This window comes from Alligator mississippiensis, chromosome 14 (genome assembly GCF_030867095.1).
Source record: "Alligator mississippiensis isolate rAllMis1 chromosome 14, rAllMis1, whole genome shotgun sequence".
NCBI lineage: Eukaryota > Metazoa > Chordata > Crocodylia > Alligatoridae > Alligator > Alligator mississippiensis.
In genome coordinates this window covers 34,422,743-34,443,471 of record NC_081837.1, presented here as the reverse complement: position 1 = coordinate 34,443,471, position 20,729 = coordinate 34,422,743, and the positions used below count along the sequence as shown (strand labels likewise).

At 53.1% G+C, this 20,729-nt stretch overlaps 1 protein-coding gene across 3 annotated transcripts; it reads left to right on the top strand.

Moving 5' to 3' along the window:
- Positions 1-728: 728 nt before the first annotated feature.
- On the top strand, positions 729-19,860 carry EPS8L3 (EPS8 like 3). Of its 3 annotated transcripts, none has more exons than XM_019492517.2 (20): positions 729-962; positions 4,849-4,910; positions 5,187-5,260; positions 5,347-5,411; positions 5,645-5,803; positions 6,507-6,656; positions 7,000-7,076; positions 7,555-7,631; positions 8,454-8,551; positions 9,044-9,161; positions 9,615-9,679; positions 10,529-10,603; positions 11,166-11,314; positions 12,435-12,540; positions 13,201-13,232; positions 14,265-14,346; positions 15,237-15,359; positions 15,683-15,768; positions 16,994-17,126; positions 17,548-17,660. In XM_019492517.2, the coding sequence occupies exons 2-20, from the start codon at positions 4,864-4,866 to the stop codon at positions 17,605-17,607; spliced, it is 1,776 nt and encodes a 591-aa protein (XP_019348062.1). In that variant the 5' UTR covers positions 729-962; positions 4,849-4,863; the 3' UTR covers positions 17,608-17,660. The 3 variants fall into 3 exon arrangements, with proteins under 3 accessions (XP_019348062.1, XP_014460958.1, XP_014460959.1); XM_014605472.3 differs by having other exon boundaries at positions 13,198-13,232; XM_014605473.3 differs by lacking the exon at positions 17,548-17,660 and adding an exon at positions 18,494-19,860 and having other exon boundaries at positions 730-962; positions 13,198-13,232.
- The last annotated feature ends 869 nt before the right edge of the window (positions 19,861-20,729 follow it).

Genomic DNA, 20,729 nt, shown 5'->3' with positions numbered 1-20,729 from the left:
TGCTGCAGGCAGTGTTAACAATAGATCTACTAGTTAGTGACAAAGTAATGTGTATTAATGATCCCATAGCAATTTGCAGCCTAGCAACATCCAGCAACTTTGTGAGGTTTGTCTGGTGAATTCCTGCTTTCTGGAGTTGGCAACCCTGGGTGAAGCATGTCTGTATAGAAACATTTCAATCAAGAGCTGAGAGTAGAGAGAGAGGAAGAGTCCTACCCAGAACTGGAGAAGGTAGTGCTGGAGGAAACGCGTGAGCTAATGCTGTTCAGGAGGGGCAGGCAATGGTGAGTGGGATAGCTGGCCAAGCACAGAAGCTGGGTCAGGTTTAAAGGAGGGGTTGGTTTGTGAATCTATACGCAGAATGAACCACATATAAGAGTTTCATCTTGAATAAATTTGTGGAGGCTTCCTGAACTAGCAGGTGTTGAGGAAAAAGCCAAGGCAAGAAGAGAAGAGCAGATTGGGATTCACAGGGCAGGTAAGGAGCCTCATTTGGGGCGAGGAGGGAGAGCTGGAGGGCAGGACCGAGCCAGGCAGGACTGTGGTCATCAGGAGGACTGAGCAGGGGCAGTAGATTAGTAGTGGTGGGCAGAGCCGGGCAGGGATTTCAAGCTCCGGCTACACCATGGTGCCTGGGTCAGCCCTGCTACACGTCAGCAGAATCCGGCTGGTTTGATGATTTCCCTGCACAAGTACAAGAGACCAAAGGCCAATAGGTGTGGCCCCAGCGTCACGCACCAGACAGACTGCAGAGTTTCGCTCTTCCTGCTCTGCTACCCTGCGACTCACTCCCTCCGGGTCCAGTTACCGAGAGGGTAAGCCTCCGGACATCAAAGCCTGTGATCGGAGCCAGACCTCTCCCAACCACGGCTGGCCCCTGCCCCAACTCTCACCTGCAGGGAATGCCCTTGTGATCACCTGCTTGGGAACCAGGAAGAGCCACCTCTCTGACCAGCTGCCAGGTAACAGGCACACGGTACCCTCTGAACGCAGGCAAAGCCCCTGCTCCAAGCACGGAGGAAAGGGGAACAAAGCAACAGGCCAGTTCAGTTCAGTGACAGCTACCAGGAAGGGGTTTGAGAGAGAGCCTCCCCCTCGGGCATGGCAGGAACAGGCCCTGGGGAGTGGCGAGGAGCTGCCGGGGAATGGAGCAGGCAGTTAATAAGGGGAAAATCCCCTCTGCATGCTCAGACCAGGGGTGCTGCCTCCCTTTCTCTGTAACACAAGCCCAACAGGGAAAGTCTGAATCTTCAAGATGGCAGGATTGGCTGTGACGCCATTAGCTTCCAGGTGCTGGTTCTCGAGCTGTGTCTGCAGGGCGGCAGCAAGCTAGGAAAGAGCAGGACCAAGCCCAGGGGCTTGTCTGACAACTAGGACCAGTTAGTGGAAGGGGATGGAGCAGGGAAGGGCAGAGGCTAGATCAAAGTGCAAGCACAGACCGGACCTTGGTGACATGGGACACAGGCAATCTGGTCCTGGGTGTGATCTGGCACATCTCAAAGGGGAAGTCTATGTGTTGGAGCATAAACATCCCCTTGGCAGCCTCAGACGAGCTGGCTCGGGTACTGCTGGCAGGGCAGCTGTGGCAGCTCCTTGCCACAGGTGGGCTCTCCAACTTGCATGGGTTTCTGGGCACCCTCTGCTCTACTGCCCGCAGTGTCCAGCTAGCTGGCGTGGGAGGTGTCTCTGCTCCACTGCAGCAACAGGGCTATAGGGGTGCAGCTTCTGAGCCAGGCAGAGAAAGGGACGTGGCACCATCTCGTGGACGAGAACGGAGCGACGGGCCAAACAGTTGTTTTTCTTTGTGCTTCAGAAAAGTCAAAGGCCAGTGTTGCTGCAGGCGGAACAGGGCCCTGGGCTTACCGCGGGTGCTTGTACATATGACGCTGTTACCGTGTACACATGATGAAAATGTCACTGCGTGTGGCTTAATGGTGCCACACTGGACATGTGCAAAAGTTGTGGGGATTTTAAATGAGGTTGCATTGTTTCAAACTAAACTATATCCCGGTGCAGTTTGGTTCGCAGTGATGTGTTGCAACTATTAGTCAGCTTGCCCACCAGCTGGGTGGGTGGGCAGACTCTGCAGGAAAAAAAATTGGGCACCTCACCACTTCTTCCTGCAGCAGGTGTGTACTGAAGGCAGAAGCAGTGAGGAACCCAATCCTTTTTTTTTTTTCCTCCTGGCAGAGCCTGACCGTGGTTAGGGTGTGAGCTGCCAGCAGGCCAAGCGGCCCCTGAGCTGTGGGAGGCCCCAGTCCTTCCCTCCATGGCAGCAACACCCACCAGGCAGGCTGTTAGCAGTCCAGGTACTGCCCCAGCTCAGGATAGGGAAGAGTTGGGTCAGGCTGCGTGCTGCCTCCAAGCTGGGGTAGCACCTGGCCCACTAGCAGCCCACCCAGGTGGCCTTAGGGGATGCTGCCAATGTGGAAGGAGAGACTGGGACCCCCACAGCTCAGGGGATGCTTGGCCCCCAGCAGGTTGGCCCCTGGTCACAGGCCAGCTCTGTTGGAAAAAAAAAAAAATCGGGCCTCTCACCATAACAGTCACAGAAAAATAAAACCCCACTGTTACAATTGAGGTGGCATAGAACGAAATCCTAAGGACTAAACCCTCATCACGTGTACAAGCACCAGCCCCAAGTGCTTCCTTTCTTTCTGGGGCCTTTTAAAAGTAAAAGCTGAAGTCCATTTCTAACTAAGGTCAGTGTCTCTAGTGGGTTATGGAATAGAGAAAATCCCACACAATTTACTGATTCGTTTTGATGCACTGGCTGGGGGAGTAGTTAACTGATTGCACGATTTCACAATGATTACACAATTTATACAACACAATTTTATTTTAAAACTCTTTGCTACGCACATAACACTGCTTAGCTTTAAGAAACACCACAAACATTAAATACACAATAATTACATATATCAGAAACAATGCTCCGAATGCACTTCCTTCCCAAACAATACTATAAGAATTAGTTACAAAAACAACTACAATTACAACTAAAAGTTAAATTTGAATCAATACTATTATTTTCATAATATACTTACAATCCTAGAATTCCAAGAAGCCAAATACCAAAATATGGTTTCATTCCTCAGTAGTACGATTTAATGGGTTGGCCTCAGTAGTACGGTTCAATGAAATGGGCTCAGCAATACAATTCAATAGGCTGGCTTCAGCAGTGATAGGACTAAGTCCCCTTCCTTCAGTCCCTTTCAGGTGCTCCGCGGCTTCAGCGTGAACTAAGAGATTCGTGTTCACGGAGAGGGTGGTTCAGGTGATCAGTCTGGACCCGGGCTATACTTGAGATTTTTCCTTCGTTGTTCTACAAGTATAGTCACCTCCAAATTGGGACAGTAAGTTACCGTTTTTATTGAGCGAGCTGCCGTCAGTGGGCTCCTCCTACTCAATATATGGTTGCTCCCAAATTTGGGCTCGGATCTTACTCAACAGATTCTTTTACCTTTGTTGAGCATTTTAAATTACCTTTGGGAAACTTCCATATCACTGCAAATGCCCTTTTCTTACCAACCTGGTCAAAAGGCCTCAGGGTTTGATCTCTTGGAATTCAGGATATTTGCTCTCTTTGTAAAAGATTTCTAAAAGATGAAATTTAAATTAAGACTTTAAGCAAAGTCAGGACCTTTTGCACGTAGTCCCCAAAACAATGAACTAGATAAGGAGATAAATCTTATCTTCTTCCTGAAACTGGCTAATGGGCAACCTTTACAAACATTCAAACTATTTCATTCAATATGACAGTCAGAGAGATGGAAATACTCCATTTCAGTGTCTAAAGGAAACAGTCCAGGTTGGAGAAGGAGATTTTGGGGGGAGGAATGAAATGATTTAGCGGCAGCAATGTGCATTAGCCACAGGTTTCATTCAAGAGGAACCTGCTGCCTTCAATGGAGAAAAGTAAGCGTTCTGCTGAGTTCTAGCTGCTGCCGCTTGCCCCAGGGGACGGCATCTGTACTGGGGAGCAGGGCCCCGTGGTTTTGTTTTGGGAGAAGTGGAAGGGGCTGAACCGACTAGAGGGCTGGCTGAGCAGTGCCCCCCTCCAGCTCCAGAGAGCAGCCCAGGGCAGCATTATGGGAAAGGGCCCTGGGGAACAATTGAGTGAACCAGTCTAGCTGGGCCCCTGCAGCCAAGGCTAAATAGCCAGCTCGCTTGGCTAGCTCCCCACTAAACACCTGAGATTCAGCCCGTGTGCGTCCCTGGGTATTCAAACCTCACTCCTCGGAAACACCCATTCCCTGCAACAGGGGTTTCCAGGCAGTGCCAGGGCAGGGTAGGGTAGGGGGGTACAGGGCAGAGAAGGGAGGGTCATTACTGAGCCCCCTTGTGATGGAGAGACAGCAAAGGAGTCTGTACAAGGCAGGGCTTCTCTGATAGGGAAACCAGGTCCCCATCCCTCTGCTTTTGGCACCATTCAGTCCTGAGAGTACAGGGCCTCTGCATCCCTCCAGCTGCCTTGCTGCTTCCTCCTGTGGCAGGTCCCTGTGAAAGTGAGTGAGAGCCCTGGGCACATGAGTGTGTGTGTGAAAGTGCATGTACATTTGTGGCCATATAGCTCCTTTGTATGAGTATGTTTACAGGCACATCTTTATGTGCACACATGGTGGACACACTCTCTACATGTGCACCCACTTGGTACATGCATCAGAACACACACTGTATGTGGTATTCCATGTATGGCCAGGCTGGGTGTACAACATGTACAGGCACTCTATACATACACTTCATGTGTGCATGCAATGCATGCACCCACCCACTGGTGCACTGCATGGGTGGGCGGGAGGTACAAGTACTCTGGGCCTACACATACTCTGATGTGGTCACTGGCAGGGCCTGTTCTGCGAGATGACGACGGATCTCTTTGGCCGCCGGACGGAGCCTCCACTCTCCAAGTGAGTGCCTGTTTCTCTTGGGCTCAGGGTCCCCCAGGGGATATTGGGATGCCCCTACTGTGGTCACCCATACACTCCTTGTCCATGCTCCCACTTCTCCTCCCCTTCTGAAAGGGGTGCCCCCTCCCAAGGGTTCAAAGCAAGCTGTCCACCCAGCTGATGCATACCAGTGCCAGGCAGGAAGAACGGAGGGATGGGGAAGTAGGTTCCTGAGCCACCAGACAGAGGTCCTGAGCCACATGTCTACCAATTTGTCTGCCTGTCTCTTCCCCACAGCAAGCTTGGCCGTGGCAGCCCTGACCTCAACAGGTCCAACAGCATGTCCAGGCCCAGCAGCAAAGCCATCTACCGTAAGAGCAGCCCTCCCCTCCCCTCCTCCACCTGCCTTCACAGCCCCTGCACCCCCAACTTTCACACCTCCCTTCCCCCTCCACAGACCAGCGCAAGGACTACGCTCTCACTGTGCTGAAGCAGCAATGGGACCTCCGGCACCATGTTGAGGTTAGCAAAGCCCAAGCACCCTCTTCCCCTGCTGCACAGGCAGAGGCTGCCCGGGGCTGAGCCCAGCCTCATGCTACATACCTCATGCCACAATGCTACCTCCCTCTGAATAGCCCGTGGATGGTGTGGCGTGCCCCAGCCCAGCCCTTGGCTGCCCTCTGGGGTCACAGAGCTGGCATGCTGGGGCAGGGGGACCCAGAAAGGTCATTGGGTGCTGTGCTTTGGGTCCCCAGCACCTCCTCACACTCCACGTGGACTCCAAGAACATCCGCGACGTGGATGACTGCATTATGCGGCTGAAGATGCTGGAGGCGCAGGGCCGGGTCTGGGGACAGGACATGATCCTGGAGGTGAAGGACCATGAGCTGCTGCTGAGCGACATTGAGAGCAAGGTGCATGCAGGCCTCCTTCCTCCCCATCAGGCTCTCCCCTCCCCCCACCTCATGCCTCAGTTTACCCCAGACCAGGACATGGGAGCCTCTCTTGCAACTTAGCTTTGTTTCCCAGTTCATCACATGAACAGGCTTCCCCCAAAGCAGCCCAACACCCCTCACAGCCCTGAGCTAACTGCCCGTGTCAGCTGGCTGCCGAACTCTCCCACCCACTGTGCCTCAGCCACAGGCCATTTCCTCCATCACACACAGCTGGTTTTTCAGACACAGCCAGTGTTTGAGGCAGGAACAGCACCCCCAGCCCTGCCGGGCCACTTGGAGTTTCTGTGCACCGGATATCTGCCTCTCGCACCTTCTGCAGACGGCAGCCGTAGCCTGAGCAGCAAACCCCTCTGCCTGGGCTGTCTCCCTAGCAGTTTAGCTGGTAGTTTTCTTTCACTGCCACCACCATTAGTGCAGCTCCAGGCTGCTGATGGCAAGTAGTACTTAGGCTAAATATGTTTTCCCTTCCTAATCCTGCACCTCTTCTCCCACTGAGCCACTGCTCACTTGGGGGCAGGGAGCAAACATAGCCCTTTTCCTTCCCCCCCATGTGTCCTGATGTCTGCCACCTGGGAGGGACACCAGGCTCCCAGCCTGGAGCAGAGCAGAGATCCCCACTGTGCTGCTGACTTCTCCCCTCCTGCTGGCGGGACCCTTGCAGGAAGAGCTGGAGAGCTTCCCCCTGGAGAGCATCCTGAGATGCACGGCCGTCCTGGACAGCTGCACCTACGACTCCGTCCTGGCCATCACCATGCAGGACAGGAACCGCCAAGGGATCAGCATCCTCCTCTTCCAATGCACACAGAGTGGGGTGAGCTGCATGGGCACTGCCACCCTGTGCCACCTCTGGGGGAGGGCAACAGCTAAGGGAACCCCAGGGGGACTGAGAGATTTGCTGGGGTGGGGTTAGACCAAGGGGTGAGTTGCCATCTACCAGATGGAGTCAGGACTGCGTGTCAGTGCCCCACAACTGCCAGGAGAGTCTCTCATAGGGACCCAGTGGCAGGGATTGACAGTCCTGGAGCAGGAAGCCATAGGGTCTCTCCCAGCTGGTAGGAGGTCCCTAGGGGCTGCACAGTGCCAGCTGAGGGCAAGGGATTGTGCCATGCTTGGGGACTCATGGCTCTGCCCTGCTGCTCTTCCCATCCCATCAGGCCGAGCTGATGAAAACCAACCTGGAGAAGGCCGTCAAGGAGTGGAAGAGTGAACTGGAGAGCCAGCACATGCTGAGGTAATGGCATAGAGCGCCTGCCTCCAGGGGATACCAGGAGGTGACAGACCCCCCTAGCTTGCCTCCCATGGGGGCACTCCCAGGCTTATTCCAGGCACCCACCCCCAGATCCCCAGCAAGGCATTTAACACCCTTTCACCCCCACCCTGGTTTTCCAGGGAGGAACCCACGTAAAGTCCCAGCACATGTTCCCCACTTGGCAAGGACCACATTGGATGTGACCATGACCCAGGTCCAAAGGGCAACCTCTGGTCCTTCCGTCCACTGGGGAGTCCCAAACACTCTTTGGAGGTGGGATCCATTCCCCTAACCCGGTCCCAAGGTGGTGGTGGTGGGACCATGTCCTCCCCCTGGGTCTTCCCTTCCTCTTGGAGGAAAACTCCTCCCCCAGAGAGCAGGGTTTATTCTCTCACCCCTCTGCAGAGCAGTGGTCCGAGAAAGCCAGCCACAAGCTCATTCCCTTGTTGCCTTTCCCCAGGAACAGCTTGGAGACCATGCTGTCCCAGCAGAGACCCATCCACGGCATCCAGGACTCTTTTGGTCCCCCCCAACCAGGTGGGTGGCAAAGACCAGGAGTCCCCATGGTATTCCCCACCCTCCATGGACTTTGGTAAATGGGCCTGCACACCAGGGGAGTTAGCCCCATGCATGCCAAGTAGGGAGTCAGCAATTAATACAGGCAGGAGAGGGAGGTCAGGGTACACAGGCCAAGGGAAACAGCATGAGGTACTGTGGAGGGAGAAGGACTGGCTTACAGGTGGTAGGCAGCACAGGTTGGACTCTGGACTCTTGGGTCCTATTCCCAGCCTGGCCACTGTGTTGCTGCATCAGCGCAGGCAAGTCACTTCCCAGAGTCTGTCTCCTTTCCTTCTCCATAACTAGGAAATTGGGGCAGGGTCCCCATGAAACTCAGGAGGTTTCGGAAAATGCTGGGAGAGGCTCCAGCAGGATGGGGAGGTAGTATAAGGAAGGATGAGACAGTAACAGCACATCAGGAGCAGATGCAAGCTCCCACTGTGATCCCCTGCTTAGCTCAGCACCATTGTAATAGGCCACAGATCCCCAGTATAAGTAGATCACTCACCCAGCTTCCTCCTTCTCAAGGCCAGTCCACCCTATGTTCTGGGTTTCCAGGCCATTTGTTTTCCATAAGGAAAAACCTACCCCTACAAAAACCCCAAGAACCAGACCCTAAGAAACCTTCCCTCCCCCTTTGCACTCTACTCCTGAAGCTTTTAAGTCCCTTTGTAGCTCCTCACTCATTCCCTCATCACCACTTGCAACTGGATCCCAGCCTCCCAGCCAGGCAGGCTCTTAATTGTTGACTACCTGCAACTGGGTCTCAGGTTGAGTATCTCCTTATACGTGGCATTGTAGCACCTGCACTTGACCAGCATTACTACCCAAAGCAGAGAGACCAGCCAGAATGGATGGATGACAGAAGACAGAAATCGCAGGACTTGGACAGAGATTCTGTAAGTGCCCTGCCCTCTCTCCCCCACCACACTGCGGTGCTGGCAGCAGCCTTGTATGGGCCCTCAGTGCCCAAGGGGTCTCTGAAGGAGTTCCCCAGGGTGGGAGCAGTGGGTCAGAGCTCATTCTGGTTTGGGTCTGAGATACACCAAAAAGTCAGACTGCTTCTGAACCTCAAGGTCTGTGGCACTGGCTTGGACCCCAGGTGAAAGCAGATTTCAGGGGTGTCCTGGCAGGCCCCAAGAGGCCACCCTTAATAGGAGGAACCATCAGGAGAAGGGCTGAGCTGACCCTAGAGGTTTGCAGCTTGGCAGCAGCATCAACCACTACATAGTCCCTGGGCTGGTCTTCAGCTGATAGACCCTAGGGTGCTGGGGACAGACTTTGCCCCGGCCCCTATGCCCTGGCAGGATCCCAGAGCTCAGGGCTGGGAAGGGCAGATGGCATCTCCTGGCTGGAGGCCCCTTATGCGGCGGGTGGGTCTGTGCCTGCAGGAGATTCTGAACCACGTGCTGAACGACATCGAGCTGTTCGTGGGGAAGGTGAAGGAGGCAAGTGGTTCATTGAACACCAAGAAGAAGATGGCAAAGAAGAAAGGCAAGCAAAAAGGAGGTGAGAGGAGGCCAGGAGACAGGAGAGGGAAGGCTCTGCAGGGATTAGTGGGCAAGAACTCAGGCCAAGCATTAACCTCAGATATGCCCTGCAGGGTCTGGGCTGCTCAGGCTTGCAGTCATCAATGCCAGGTGTCCAGCCTCAACCCCTCTGCTGTCTCCAGAGCCATGCCCAGAGCTACCTGCTGATCTCAGCTGCTGGGAGGAGGAGGGGAGGGAGAGTGGCAGCCTCAGAGATCTGGGCTGAGACACCAAGGAGGCAGTGGATGCATGGGAAGACAGACGGGCTCCATCTCTTAAACAGGAGCTATGCACAGGGGGAGCTGGTAGGGTGGGGAAGCCAAACTGCGTCCATGTCTGTCAGTCGTGCACTGCAGCATTGGGGACGGGGGTACCAGAGCCCAGCACCCCGGCAGAGGGCTCCATCCAGTCTGTCCTCTCTCTGTCCCTGCAGTGCTGCTCCCGGAGCTCGAGTACCAGGCCTGCTTCCGGAAGATCAAATATGCCTGTAACCTCCTGGTAGGTCTGGCGGGGAGGCAGGCCAGGAGCCCTCCCCCTCTGCTCCAGCCCCTAGCATAGAGACCCCCCCGGCAGCAGGACACAGAGCCCATTGTGTGTCTGCAGACACAGCCCTGGCACAGCCTGACCCAGTTAGCAGAGGGCACCAGTCCAACGGGGGCCACATGGAGAGGAGTGCAGTATAAAAGCCTGTAGAAGAGTTCCTACAAGCTCAGTTAGTCAGTCCCGTGTGTCCCATTCCAGGGGCGCAGGTGCTGCAGGGGATCTGCTTAATGAGCGCAACAAGGCGGGTTCAGCATAATAAAACCACAGCTTCCTAGCAGTGCCATGGGACCAAGACCACTGCCAGGGCCCAGCACAGAAACTAGGGAGGCATTTCTGGCAGCGGTTACCAGGCAAACAGCACTGTGCTCTGCTCTACTGCAGGCAGAAGGAGGGCTGATGGACCAGCCAGGCCTGATCTTGTACTGCCGTCCCCATGAGCTCCATTTGCTAGTGCTTTAAGTCACTAGCAACATGTGGCTAATGCCACTTTATGTGCCCTTGTCTGGCCCTTAGTGCAGGCAGGGGGTGCCTAAGCCATGACGGTGCCCTGGGGCTTCTGCCAGCTCAGGGCTAGACCCTCCCTTCTACAGAGCAAGCAGGGTCCTCTGCAGGGATCTGAGACCAATGACACCTTGCCCTGGCAGTCAGGCATGCTTGTTGCAGAGCCCCAGCAGCAGGGAGGTTTGCACCATCTCTGCTTCATGCACTAGCCTCCACAAGAGCCAAGCTATGCCTTGCGGGGAGGGGAAGGCCAAGACCACCACTAAGTACTACCTTTGCTTTTCAATTTTTCTTCATATCCAGGGGAAGCTGAAGCCTATTTTGCAGGAGCCGAATGCCCCGGAACTGCTCCAGCTCCTTTTCTCCATCCTGTCCTTTGTGAGTGTGGGGAGCTTCTCGTCAGCAGGGTGCTTTTCTGGGAGGTGAAAGTTTGTGAGGATCTGAGCTGTGGGCAGGCTGCAGAACACCAGGGACATGCTTTGGTCTCCTCCTAGCAGCAGCATTCCTAGTATAGGCTGTTCTCTGTGGGGATCTGAGAGCAGGGCAGGCCTGTGACTGGTGCCAAGCTCATTGGCTTCAGTGGAGCTGCGTCCAGCTTGCTGAATGCAATGAAGAGCATCCAGAGCACCTGCTGATCCCAGAGGTCAAGTCTCCCCAGACTGGCACAGAAAGACTAGCAGCACTGTCCCTGGTACAAAACCACCCAAAGGCAGGGTCCTGCTGTCCCCTAGGCTTGTCTCCTTGGTCCTGCAAAGCCCCATCATTAGCACATGCTGCATCCTATACCCTCATCACAGTGTGGGACAGGGCACCCAAGACCCAGCCCAGGGGACCAGTAGCTCCTTCAGTGAACAACATAATCATGCAGGAGGAGAGAGCAGCAGGAGATGGTGATATTGAGCTGAACCAACTTTTTCCTCCCTGTCTTCTCCACATTTAGACTATATCCAGTTGCCCCTGGTCTGACATGGCATCCTCCACTATCTCGCCTCTGCTGACCAAGGAAGCCATTGACCTGCTGGAAGAGAATTTGGAGGGAGACGATCATGCCACCTGGAAGATGCTTGGAACGGCTTGGACCCTGACGAGGTGGGGGGCCTAGAGCTTGGTGATCAGGGGCTCAGCTTTGCCAAACAGTGGGACAGGATGGAGTGGCAGGCAGGGAAAGGAGCAGCCAGATTAAACCTGTGTCCCATGGGTGTTGCTGTCCCTGATAGGGCTGTGAGCAAGGATAGAGCTGTAACTCCCACTCCAGTCCAAGGCAGCCTCCTCCTCCAATGCAAAGGAGATTTTAATGTTGAAGTCCACAGGCAACAGCAAAGTGAGCTCCCCACCCTGTGAACTTCCTTGGCTGTGGCTGGGATAGGTACTTGGCATCCATTTCCCATTCGCTCCTTGAGCTGTCCAATGTGGCTGCCAACAAGGCAGGAGGGCAAGCGCGATGACAACTTCTGTGACAAGGCACTGACCTTGGGGCCATCGGCTTATTCCAAGCGAACACCGAACGCAAGGCAGAACATGTTTCAACCAGAGCTGTGGGGATGGGTGTTTCCACCACAGGGTGAATGCTGCCAGTTCAGACTTCTTCCATGCTGATTCAAAGCATTGTCCAGTTCCCTGAAACCCCAATTCCATCAAAAGTTGTTTGGGGCCCATGTCCATGCCATCAAAAAGCTTTCCTCCACTTCTGACTGTTATTGCTGCATATTCTAGAATATGAAACCAGAGCAAACCCAAATGGGATGTCATTTTGAAGCAAAACACAAACATCCCATGTAGCAAAGTGTAGTGGGAAACATATTCTGACCCAATTTGAATGCGCTGTTCTTTTTCCATGTTTCTTTTGAGACAAACGGCCCACTTCTGCTCAGTATCCTGCTGCAGAAGGATCGGCTGTTATGGGCATTCTGGTAAATCCCACCCAGCTCAAGGGTGCCAGCTAGAGCTGGGTTTGAACCCAAACCCTCCGAGGAGAAACAGAGACTGCCTGTTACTTGCTGAGCTCCCCAGGCCCACTCGGACAGCAGAGCTAGAACTTGCCTTTATCCCAAGATGCTTTCGCTGGACTTGACTTTCCCGTGGGTCTCCCTGCTCTTCGGGGAGACCCTGTGTGCTATGCTCAGCGAGCCTGGCTCCTGCTCACTGTGCATCTCCATTTGGGATGAATATTTGAAGGAAGGTGGCACCTGCTCTCTTCTTCCCCCAACAGGGCAGAGTACCCCAATGGACAGTCAGTGCCTACCTACCTCCCCACCTTCTCAGATGAGTGGGTGCCTCCCTTGCCAGCACGGGAGAGCCCCACCCCTATGGCGCAGGTGAGTTTGCTGACTCAATTCCTTGATCTCTCTTGGATGCCCTGATGTTGGTCCTCTGCTTCTCTCCAGCACAAGCAGTAGGCCAATGACAGGCTGTGACCTAGCAGGGAAGGTATGTCTGCACAGAGCTCGAGTGCCCCTATGGTCCAGAAAGGAGGCAGCATCGCCACCCTGCAGGCATCCCCCAACCGCCTGACTCTTGAGCGTGCCATCTCCACCATGCTTGGGAGCAAGGACTTCCCTGCCTTGTTTTCAGGTCCGATGCTGACAGCAGGAGTGAGTGAGGGGCTCTCTTTCCTGGCAGCACACTCAGGAGGACCGTGGAAATGGTATAGACATGTGCTGAGTCTCTGGGGAAGGGCTGCGCTCCCCAAGGATGTATTGAATATATATGATGCACTTGCACCCCAGCGCCTGCTGCACTGTACTGTGCTGCATGCCTGGATACTGCTGCCCCCAGCTAACAGCTAGGCAAGACTCTTCTGTAGCTCAGAGCTGCAGGCTTGTACTTCCCCAGCAGAAGACACGGGGCTCATACCTGCTCTGTGTTGTCTGCATGTGACATCTCTGGTGCTGGGAAGCATTTTCACTGCACCAGCAGTTTTCCAGATGCATCCTTGTATGCAGCTAAAGCATGTGTGTTCTCTCTCCTTGCAGCAGCCTGAAGACAGCGAGGGCTACTACTCAATCAGGTACATGTGCCTGTCCCCACCGTGGGACTGCTAGTAACCTGATAAAGGGATTTTCTGTGCCCTGTGGGGATGTGAATCCTGTGAACAGCAGCATGCACGAATGAATAGAAGCAGGGCAGGGCCCTGGATAGAGAAAGGCAGAGAACACTTGGCTTGGAATATACTGGGGCCACCCACACCCTGGGACCATTGGAATATACTGGGACTACACACATCCCTGGTTCCCTAAATCCCCTTTCCTCCAAGTGTTCATCTGCATGCACTACACACGTATGCCGGTGCACATGGGCTGGAGTATCTGCTGCAGAGCAGAAAGCAATATGCCTCCAGGGGCAGGGGCAACCTGTACAGAGCCTCTGTGGTTGGACATGCAGGGCCCAGCCTGCTGCAGCACAGGAAAGGCAATGAAGGCAGGGGCCTCTATCTGCCCTGGGGCCCAGCACTACATGCTGTGTCAGGGCAGGAGAGGGGAGATAGCATGTGAGAGGTGAGGAGGAGCTTCTTGGCAAAGTCCAACCTGCTGGACACAGGAGAATTGCCTTAATGGATGAACAATAAAGCTGCTCAACTTCCATGCACACTAAGAGCGGGTTACCTTGCCTGGCCCCACTGCGGCCCATGGGCTCATGCCAGCCTGCTGCTCCCCCCTGTGTCTGTGGCACTGGTTTGGGCAGCCCCAGATGTTTGCACTTCCCCCATGAACCTTTCAGGGTGGCCAATCAACCGTTCTCCCAGGAGTAACCAGCACTGGGCCTGGCAAGCACCTGCTGTGATGGGAGCACCCCCCTCCATCCCCACAAGGGCACAGGAGGTACTCAGCACCCAAAGATGCATCTGAATAAAACCCTTTGGGGACACCAATAGCAGGACAGATGCATGCAAAACTGGAGAGACTCCTTTGAAATGAGCAGCATTCCAGTCCACACAGATTTGGAGCTGCTGGCTCTCCTAGCTGGTTCACTAGGGATCTAGAAAGCCAGAGAAAGCCATGGATCAGTTCTCTGATTAACTCCAGCTGTGGTCTCCTTCCAGACCTGAGCTCATGCAAGCCATGTACGAATTCCAGGCCAGGAACCACAAGGAGCTGTCAGTGAGGAAGGGAGACATGCTGGAGGTAAGGCACCAAGAAACTGTCACAGCCAGAGCCAAAACCTCAACAGCTGAAGCACAGGTGCCTGGCGATGCGCTTGTCCCTGTGCTCACTCTGCGAGGCACTGTGCACCTTCATGGTGCTCCTTATAGTCAGGGAGGCAGGGTGGCAACTAGTATGTCACAGCAAATGGAGACCACAAAATGGGCAGGCTGTCAAAAGCACTATGATACTTGGACTAATGACCCAAGATTGCTGCCTATCAAGAAGTAATAGGCATGCACATGAGCAGAACAAGTATTGCCAGTAAAGGATTTGCTCTTGCCAGTGGGCACAGGGTCCAGGAGTGGAGCTGGATTTTAATCAGGCAGGCAGGCTGACCATACAGAAATCCAGGGCATTGCCACCCCACACCTGCAAGCAGCTCTGTGCCATTCTGATTCCTGGCCAGACTGTGCCTCATGCCCCTGTGTTTGAGACACGCTTTATAATTCCTAACAGCCAGCCAGGACCAGCTTCTGAAATCCAGGACTGTCTCGGCTAAAACAGGACATATGGTCACCCTACTGATAGGACACCCAGCAGCACCTGTTCACTAATGATGCATGTTTGGGTCTCACAAGAATAGCACAGATGCCCAGGCAGAGTAGGAAGGAAGTGACACTCCTGTCCTATGGCTGCAATCACGGGAAAGGTTGGCTGGATGCGAGGACCCCACAGGCTGATGCATTATGTGCTAGGCCTTGCACTAAATGAAGGTCTCTGTTCTGGGCAGGGGAAGGGGGTCAGGTGCAGTGAACATGCTCCCAGGAGCACAATCCCCTGTCTCTGGTAACAGGGCACAGTAGCTTTCACTCACTTGCTGCCAGGGATCATGCAGACTGATTTTGACTGCCCCGTGTCCCTTGACTCAGGTGCTGGACCAGCGGAAGAAGTGGTGGCTTGTTCAAAACAGCACTGGTGAGAGAGGCTACATCCCCAGTAACATCCTGGCTCCCGCAGATCAGGAACCATCTGTAGAGAATGGCATGAATCAGGTGGGACCCTCTTGCTCCAGCACAGCACTGCACTGCATTGCCAGACCTAGGCCCTCGCTCTTGAGCTTTGACGGGGGAGATGAAGGCTTGAGAACAACCTCCCTATAAGCCAAGCATGTGCATCCTTTGCCCAGCACACACCTAACTTGGCATAAAGGATCCTGTCCTGGGACCACTAACACAGAAAGAGCTCTTATACCTGCAGTCACTGTGGGGGGCACAGCAGAGGGTAGCATCTGCCTTTGCCCGTCAGAGACAGTGGTTTAGCTTGCTCCGGTGTTTACCATGAGATCTCTCCATGCCTTCCTCTCTTTTGGATCCAGGGTCCACGACAGCCCCCCAGCCTGAGGCTGAACTCTACAGCAGCAGAGGTGACAGAGTGGCTGAAGGACAAGGGCTTCTCCAGGATGTAAGTGGGCTCCATCCCTAAATGCTAGAACCTCGTTGTTAAGGCCCTGCTGGGGGGAGAAACAGAGGCACCCTTAAAAAAGAAAGAGACTGGGCTTAAGAGGCCTTTGCAAGTGTACGGTAAAAGCTGAAAGCCACAAGCCATTTTTGCCCTGTCCCCTAGTGAGGGACAATACTTGTCTGGCTGCCACAGGCTCCCCCCCAACTCTATCCCTCTTCCCACACCAGCATCAATCCTGAAGCTGCCAGTTCATCTCATGCCCACTAACTCCTGGAGCCCCAGTTCAGCAAATGCACCAGCTCTGCAGGCAGCTTCCTCATCACATGCACCAAGGGGTCAGGCCTGGAGCAGGGCCCACGCAAAGAGCTGACGTTCCAGTTCAGCGGCAGCGCTGAAAACTGAGAACATGGAACAGCAGTGAAAATAAAGAAATGCAAACTGCTGCTCCAGGCTGCAGCCAAGCTTAGTTTCGTTTCTCACCACTTCTGTGAACTGCAGCAACACTGAAAGGAATTTGGAAACAGAAAGTCATTTCATTTGACAAATGAAATATGGTTTTGGCAGTTGTAAGAGCTGGGATTCTTTGGGCTTTTTCAAAATAGTTTTGCTCCCTTTTCTAATATCCCTTCTATACCCCCCTCATTCCCAGCCCAGCAGAAGAACTAGCATGGGAGATGTTGCAATCCTCCTGAACCTGTTTTTTGCCAAAAGGATATCCCCATCTTTCCCCACCTGAGCAAAGAGCCATTGGGACAGGGAGTTTGCAGCCAGAGGAGCTAGTCAGTCCCAGGAGCAAAATACAGCTCTTTCCCCCCCACCCCCACCTGCAGCATAGGACAAACTGCAATCCTCACCCTTACCTCCTTGAAGCACAGCTGGTCATCCCAAGCCCAAATATTGCCAGTGTCCCTCAAGCTGAACTGAGCGTGGCACCAGTTAGGGTTTCCAGCCTATATCAGTCCCGGATCGCTGGCCTCAGCTGATCCATCCTAGCAGCTGTTCCCACTCTCTCATACATGTTGTTTGTCCAGCTGCATTTCCCCAGAGGCAGACGGGCCTGCACGTATCTTTTGTTGCAAGAACAGAGAGGCCACACACTCTCCTTTCAGGAGTGTCATTGATAGCTGGGGCTGAAGAAGTGATAGCATCCTTCCCAATACTGTCTGTTCCCCTCTTCTTCCCCTCCTGTGGGGGCCACTAACCCTCACCTTGCTCTCTGCCACAGCACGGTGAAGTCCCTGGGTGTGCTGACAGGACGCCAGCTGCTAGAGATGAGCCAGGGGGAACTGAAAGCCATCTGCCCAGAAGATTGGAGACGCGTCGTCTTCAAGCTCTCAGCAGTTAAAACCTCCCTGGGGGTGAGTTTTCCCTGCAAACTTTCCAGTAAAGGCAGGATACGTCCCCCTGGCTAACAGTACCCTGTTCGGGGTGCCAGGGGTGTGGTCTCAATTCCTAGGTACAGAGGTGCTCTCTGAATGCCCAGGTAGACTGCCCCATAGGACAGGCAAGAGAGATGCCAGGCTGAGCTAACAGGAAAGCCACAGCCTGCAAGAGATACCTTATTTTGGGTACTTCTGGTTGGGGGTCCAAGCCAAGACATGAGGCTCCATTTCCAAAAACTGCTCAATATCTGTGGGCATGGGGGATCCTCTGTGCTTCCTGAAGACTTGGACCCATGTCAGAGCACCTGCCCCAGAAATGCTTTGCCCAGGATCAGAGCGTGAAGCAGTAGCAGAGCAGAGATCATAATTCCTGCTAATGGGCCCTTGTCGTTGCCAGACAGCAGCTGTTAACAACGCCTGCTTTGAAGGATTAAAGGACCTTACATCCCAGGACTGATAGGAAGAGGGAGAGATGTATGCGCAGTATACTAATAAATGAGTTTTGCATGACCTCAGCTGTTTAGGGCAATGGTTTAGGACCTGGGAGACATGCACTCAATCCTGTACTCTATCATGCCTCCTGGGGATGGGCAGAGATCTTGCACAAGGTACACGGACCTAGATCCTCAGGCACATTGAATCAGGGGCCTAATAGATTTGAGAACCTGGGTGCCACTCTCCCCCTGAGCCTTAGCATGCTTTTTTCTGCAGATAGGGTCAGAGCACAGCCCTGCATCACAGTTTCCAGGTAAAAGCCATGGAGACCACAAGGTGCTCAGGTACTGTGGTAGAAGAGACTCTAAGCTCCCCAATTATTGGGAAGCTATTGGAGTCAGCCACAAGCTTCCCTTCCTAAAAAAAAAATAGCAAACCTTAACTCCAACTAAAACCTGATTTCTTTATTTTTTTAAGGTTGCTAAAAAGAGGGAAATAAGAAGCCCCTAGTCCATCCATGAACCCCTAGGGTTGGAAGGGACCTCAGAAGGTTATCCAGTCCAACCCCCAGTCTATTCCATGTCCTTTTCTCATTGCTGTGGCAAAACCCAAGGTGGGAAGAAAGGAAAAGCCAAGTTTGTAAAACTGTAAATATTCAGGTAGACAAGGTTTCAAGTGCACACAAAAGAATGGTTTCCAATAGTTGAACACCGGTTGATGTCCGAGTCCCACTTTTCTACTGGCGGTGATGACACAGTGACCACCAGGGAATTACTGGTGCTAGCCTAGCCTGTGGCTTTGCACGGATCCCAAGGGTGCGCACACAGCCACATCTCTTACTCTTAGGCCTTAGCAGAGGCTTTGCATTGGGCCAGCTGATCATCTCTTCTTTCTTCCCCTTGTTGCAGATCAACCCTCATGATTAGTTGGCTCCCTATGCCACTCCCTGCCAGCTGCAACAGGTTGAGGGGCTTGCAAGGACCAGAAGGGACTGAGCTCTGGGACACCTCAATAGCTGACCTCTTCTAGATCAGCAACCTTATTGCTCACCTTGGATTCTATACATAAGCTTCTCCTCCCCTTGCATGCAGGTTAGGCTTGTGATTGCTAGAGATTCATCTTCGCTACAGCCTTGTCAGGCTATTTATTCTGTGTACGACACTCCTTGGCCTCCATTAAGGCCAGAGACTGCTGCTGAAATGTTATCTCCCCTAGTTATTAAGATACCAGAACTAGAGAGAATGCCTGCCCCATTGCCCCAGCATTTAAGCTAATGGTTCTCAACCTTTAAGACCCCCCGCCCCCCCAGAAAACACCAGCGCTTAGTTTTCACTCACTTGTCGACGATGGGGTAGGGGAAATAGTTAAGCAATTAGTCTGTAGCAAAGAAGTCAGAAACAGCACAGCAGGTCAGAATACTTTTGCCACTATAAATTCCTATTTGAAATCTCTGGGTTTACCTTGTGAGTTGTATAGATGCTTGCACATTGACACAGTGCTAATATTGTACATCACCCTTAAGAGGAGCTGACAGCACCCTGCTTGAAGGCTGGCTCCATGACGGCACAGCACTGACATGCTGCTTTAGTGTACAGAGCTGAGCTGAGGCTCTTGCAAGCTGCTGTAGGCCCCAACACAGTGATAAATCAGAGCAATTTCCTACCACTATCAGAAATTAAATCCCCACCTATTTACTAAAGAGCATTGCCCACCCCCGCCAAATCCTCCTTTAGGAAAGAAGCCTCCCCTTGGAGAGAAAGTATTAAGATAAGGACCTCCCCCACTGAGTGCAAAGGAGAAAAGCAGATGCAACCCATTTAAAAACAGGTTGAAATCCAGTTGTCAGGTCTAGTTTGTCCTTTCTGCTGCCCGAGCCCCCGAGGGTGGAAGGTTCCTATAAAAATTCAGAGATTCAATGTGCAATAGTGGAAGTTGTGTAGGACAGAAAGCCTCAGTAGCAAGAAAACAAGTCCAAAGTCTCTCTTATGCTAGGACAGGCTCACACCTGCAGAGATAAGATGCCTGTGAAGAGATACCCAGTTCTCACAGGTGCTTTTACTCTAGAGTAGCCTAAGGCTGAGGTATTGCCTAACTGGATAAAACAAGCGTTGCAGAGAATTTGTACCTGGATGTTTTATTTATAGCCCGATGTTGTTGACTCTACAAGCAATAAAGAAATGGAATCAGAAGCTCACTTGCAGTGTTTGAGGAAGTGAATAAAGAGCTTTTGCAGCCTGCCGTGGTGTCTTCTGGCAGGCACAAAGCTGAAAAGGTCCCAGGGTTGCAGTTTTTATTGACACAAGTCAAATTTCAGTTGCTGTTGGGCAGATGCCAGTCTCATGTTTGCATTGTTCTCTGCCAGATCTTGTGTAGATTAGCAGACAGAAGCCCTCTAGGCCAGGGGGCAAAGCTGGTGGATTGAGACTCCACCTTCAAATTGCAAAAAAAGAAATAACCCTGATAAAACCAACAGGCCAAGTGTCCGCCACCTCCTACTACACAGCACATCTAAACTGCAACCAGACAACACCCCAACTGCTTCCTTCTGAACTTAGACACACACTTCTAGTAAGAGATGTTGGATCAGCTCACAGGACTCAAATCCTGCTGATCCTAGAAAGAATTTCAATGAGGTAAGGAGACTAGTCGGGGAGACACTGAGGTCCCAGAGGAGAGTTGGGAGTCCAAGAAGAGTGAAGTCTTCCTTAAGGAGACGATCCTCCAAGCCCAAAGGGAGGTAATCCCAACACAGATCAAAGGGGACAAGACGGCGCAAAGGCCCCCATGGCTCACCAAAAGCATACGGGAACGTCTCCTAGCCAATGGAAGGGAGGGGCCATCACCAGGAAGGACTATACCTCGGTTGCTCGGGGGACAGTCAGGAAGGCCAAGGCGGAGATGGGACTGGGACTGGCTACCCAGATCAAGGACAACAAGAAGTCCTTTTTTAAATACATAGGGGGTAAAAAGAAGGTACTGGGTAACATGGGGCCTCTGCAGGACACACTAAGAAACTTGGTTGTTACACCAGACAGCAAAGCTAACCTATTTAACAATTTCTTTGCTTCCAATTTTCTGAGCAGGGATGGGGTCACCCCCCCCGGGACCCCCGTAGGACCCAGAGGAGGTGCACCCAGGCCCAGA

Bases quoted from the DNA above. Each gene is read 5' to 3' on its own strand.
- EPS8L3 (XM_014605472.3), top strand. From the start codon at position 4,864: ATGACGACGGATCTCTTTGGCCGCCGGACGGAGCCTCCACTCTCCAA. The intron at 7,632-8,453 runs GTGGGTGGCAAA...GTGGCATTGTAG, and splicing joins TTTTGGTCCCCCCCAACCAG to CACCTGCACTTGACCAGCAT. The intron at 17,127-17,547 runs GTGAGTTTTCCC...TGTCGTTGCCAG, and splicing joins CAGTTAAAACCTCCCTGGGG to ACAGCAGCTGTTAACAACGC.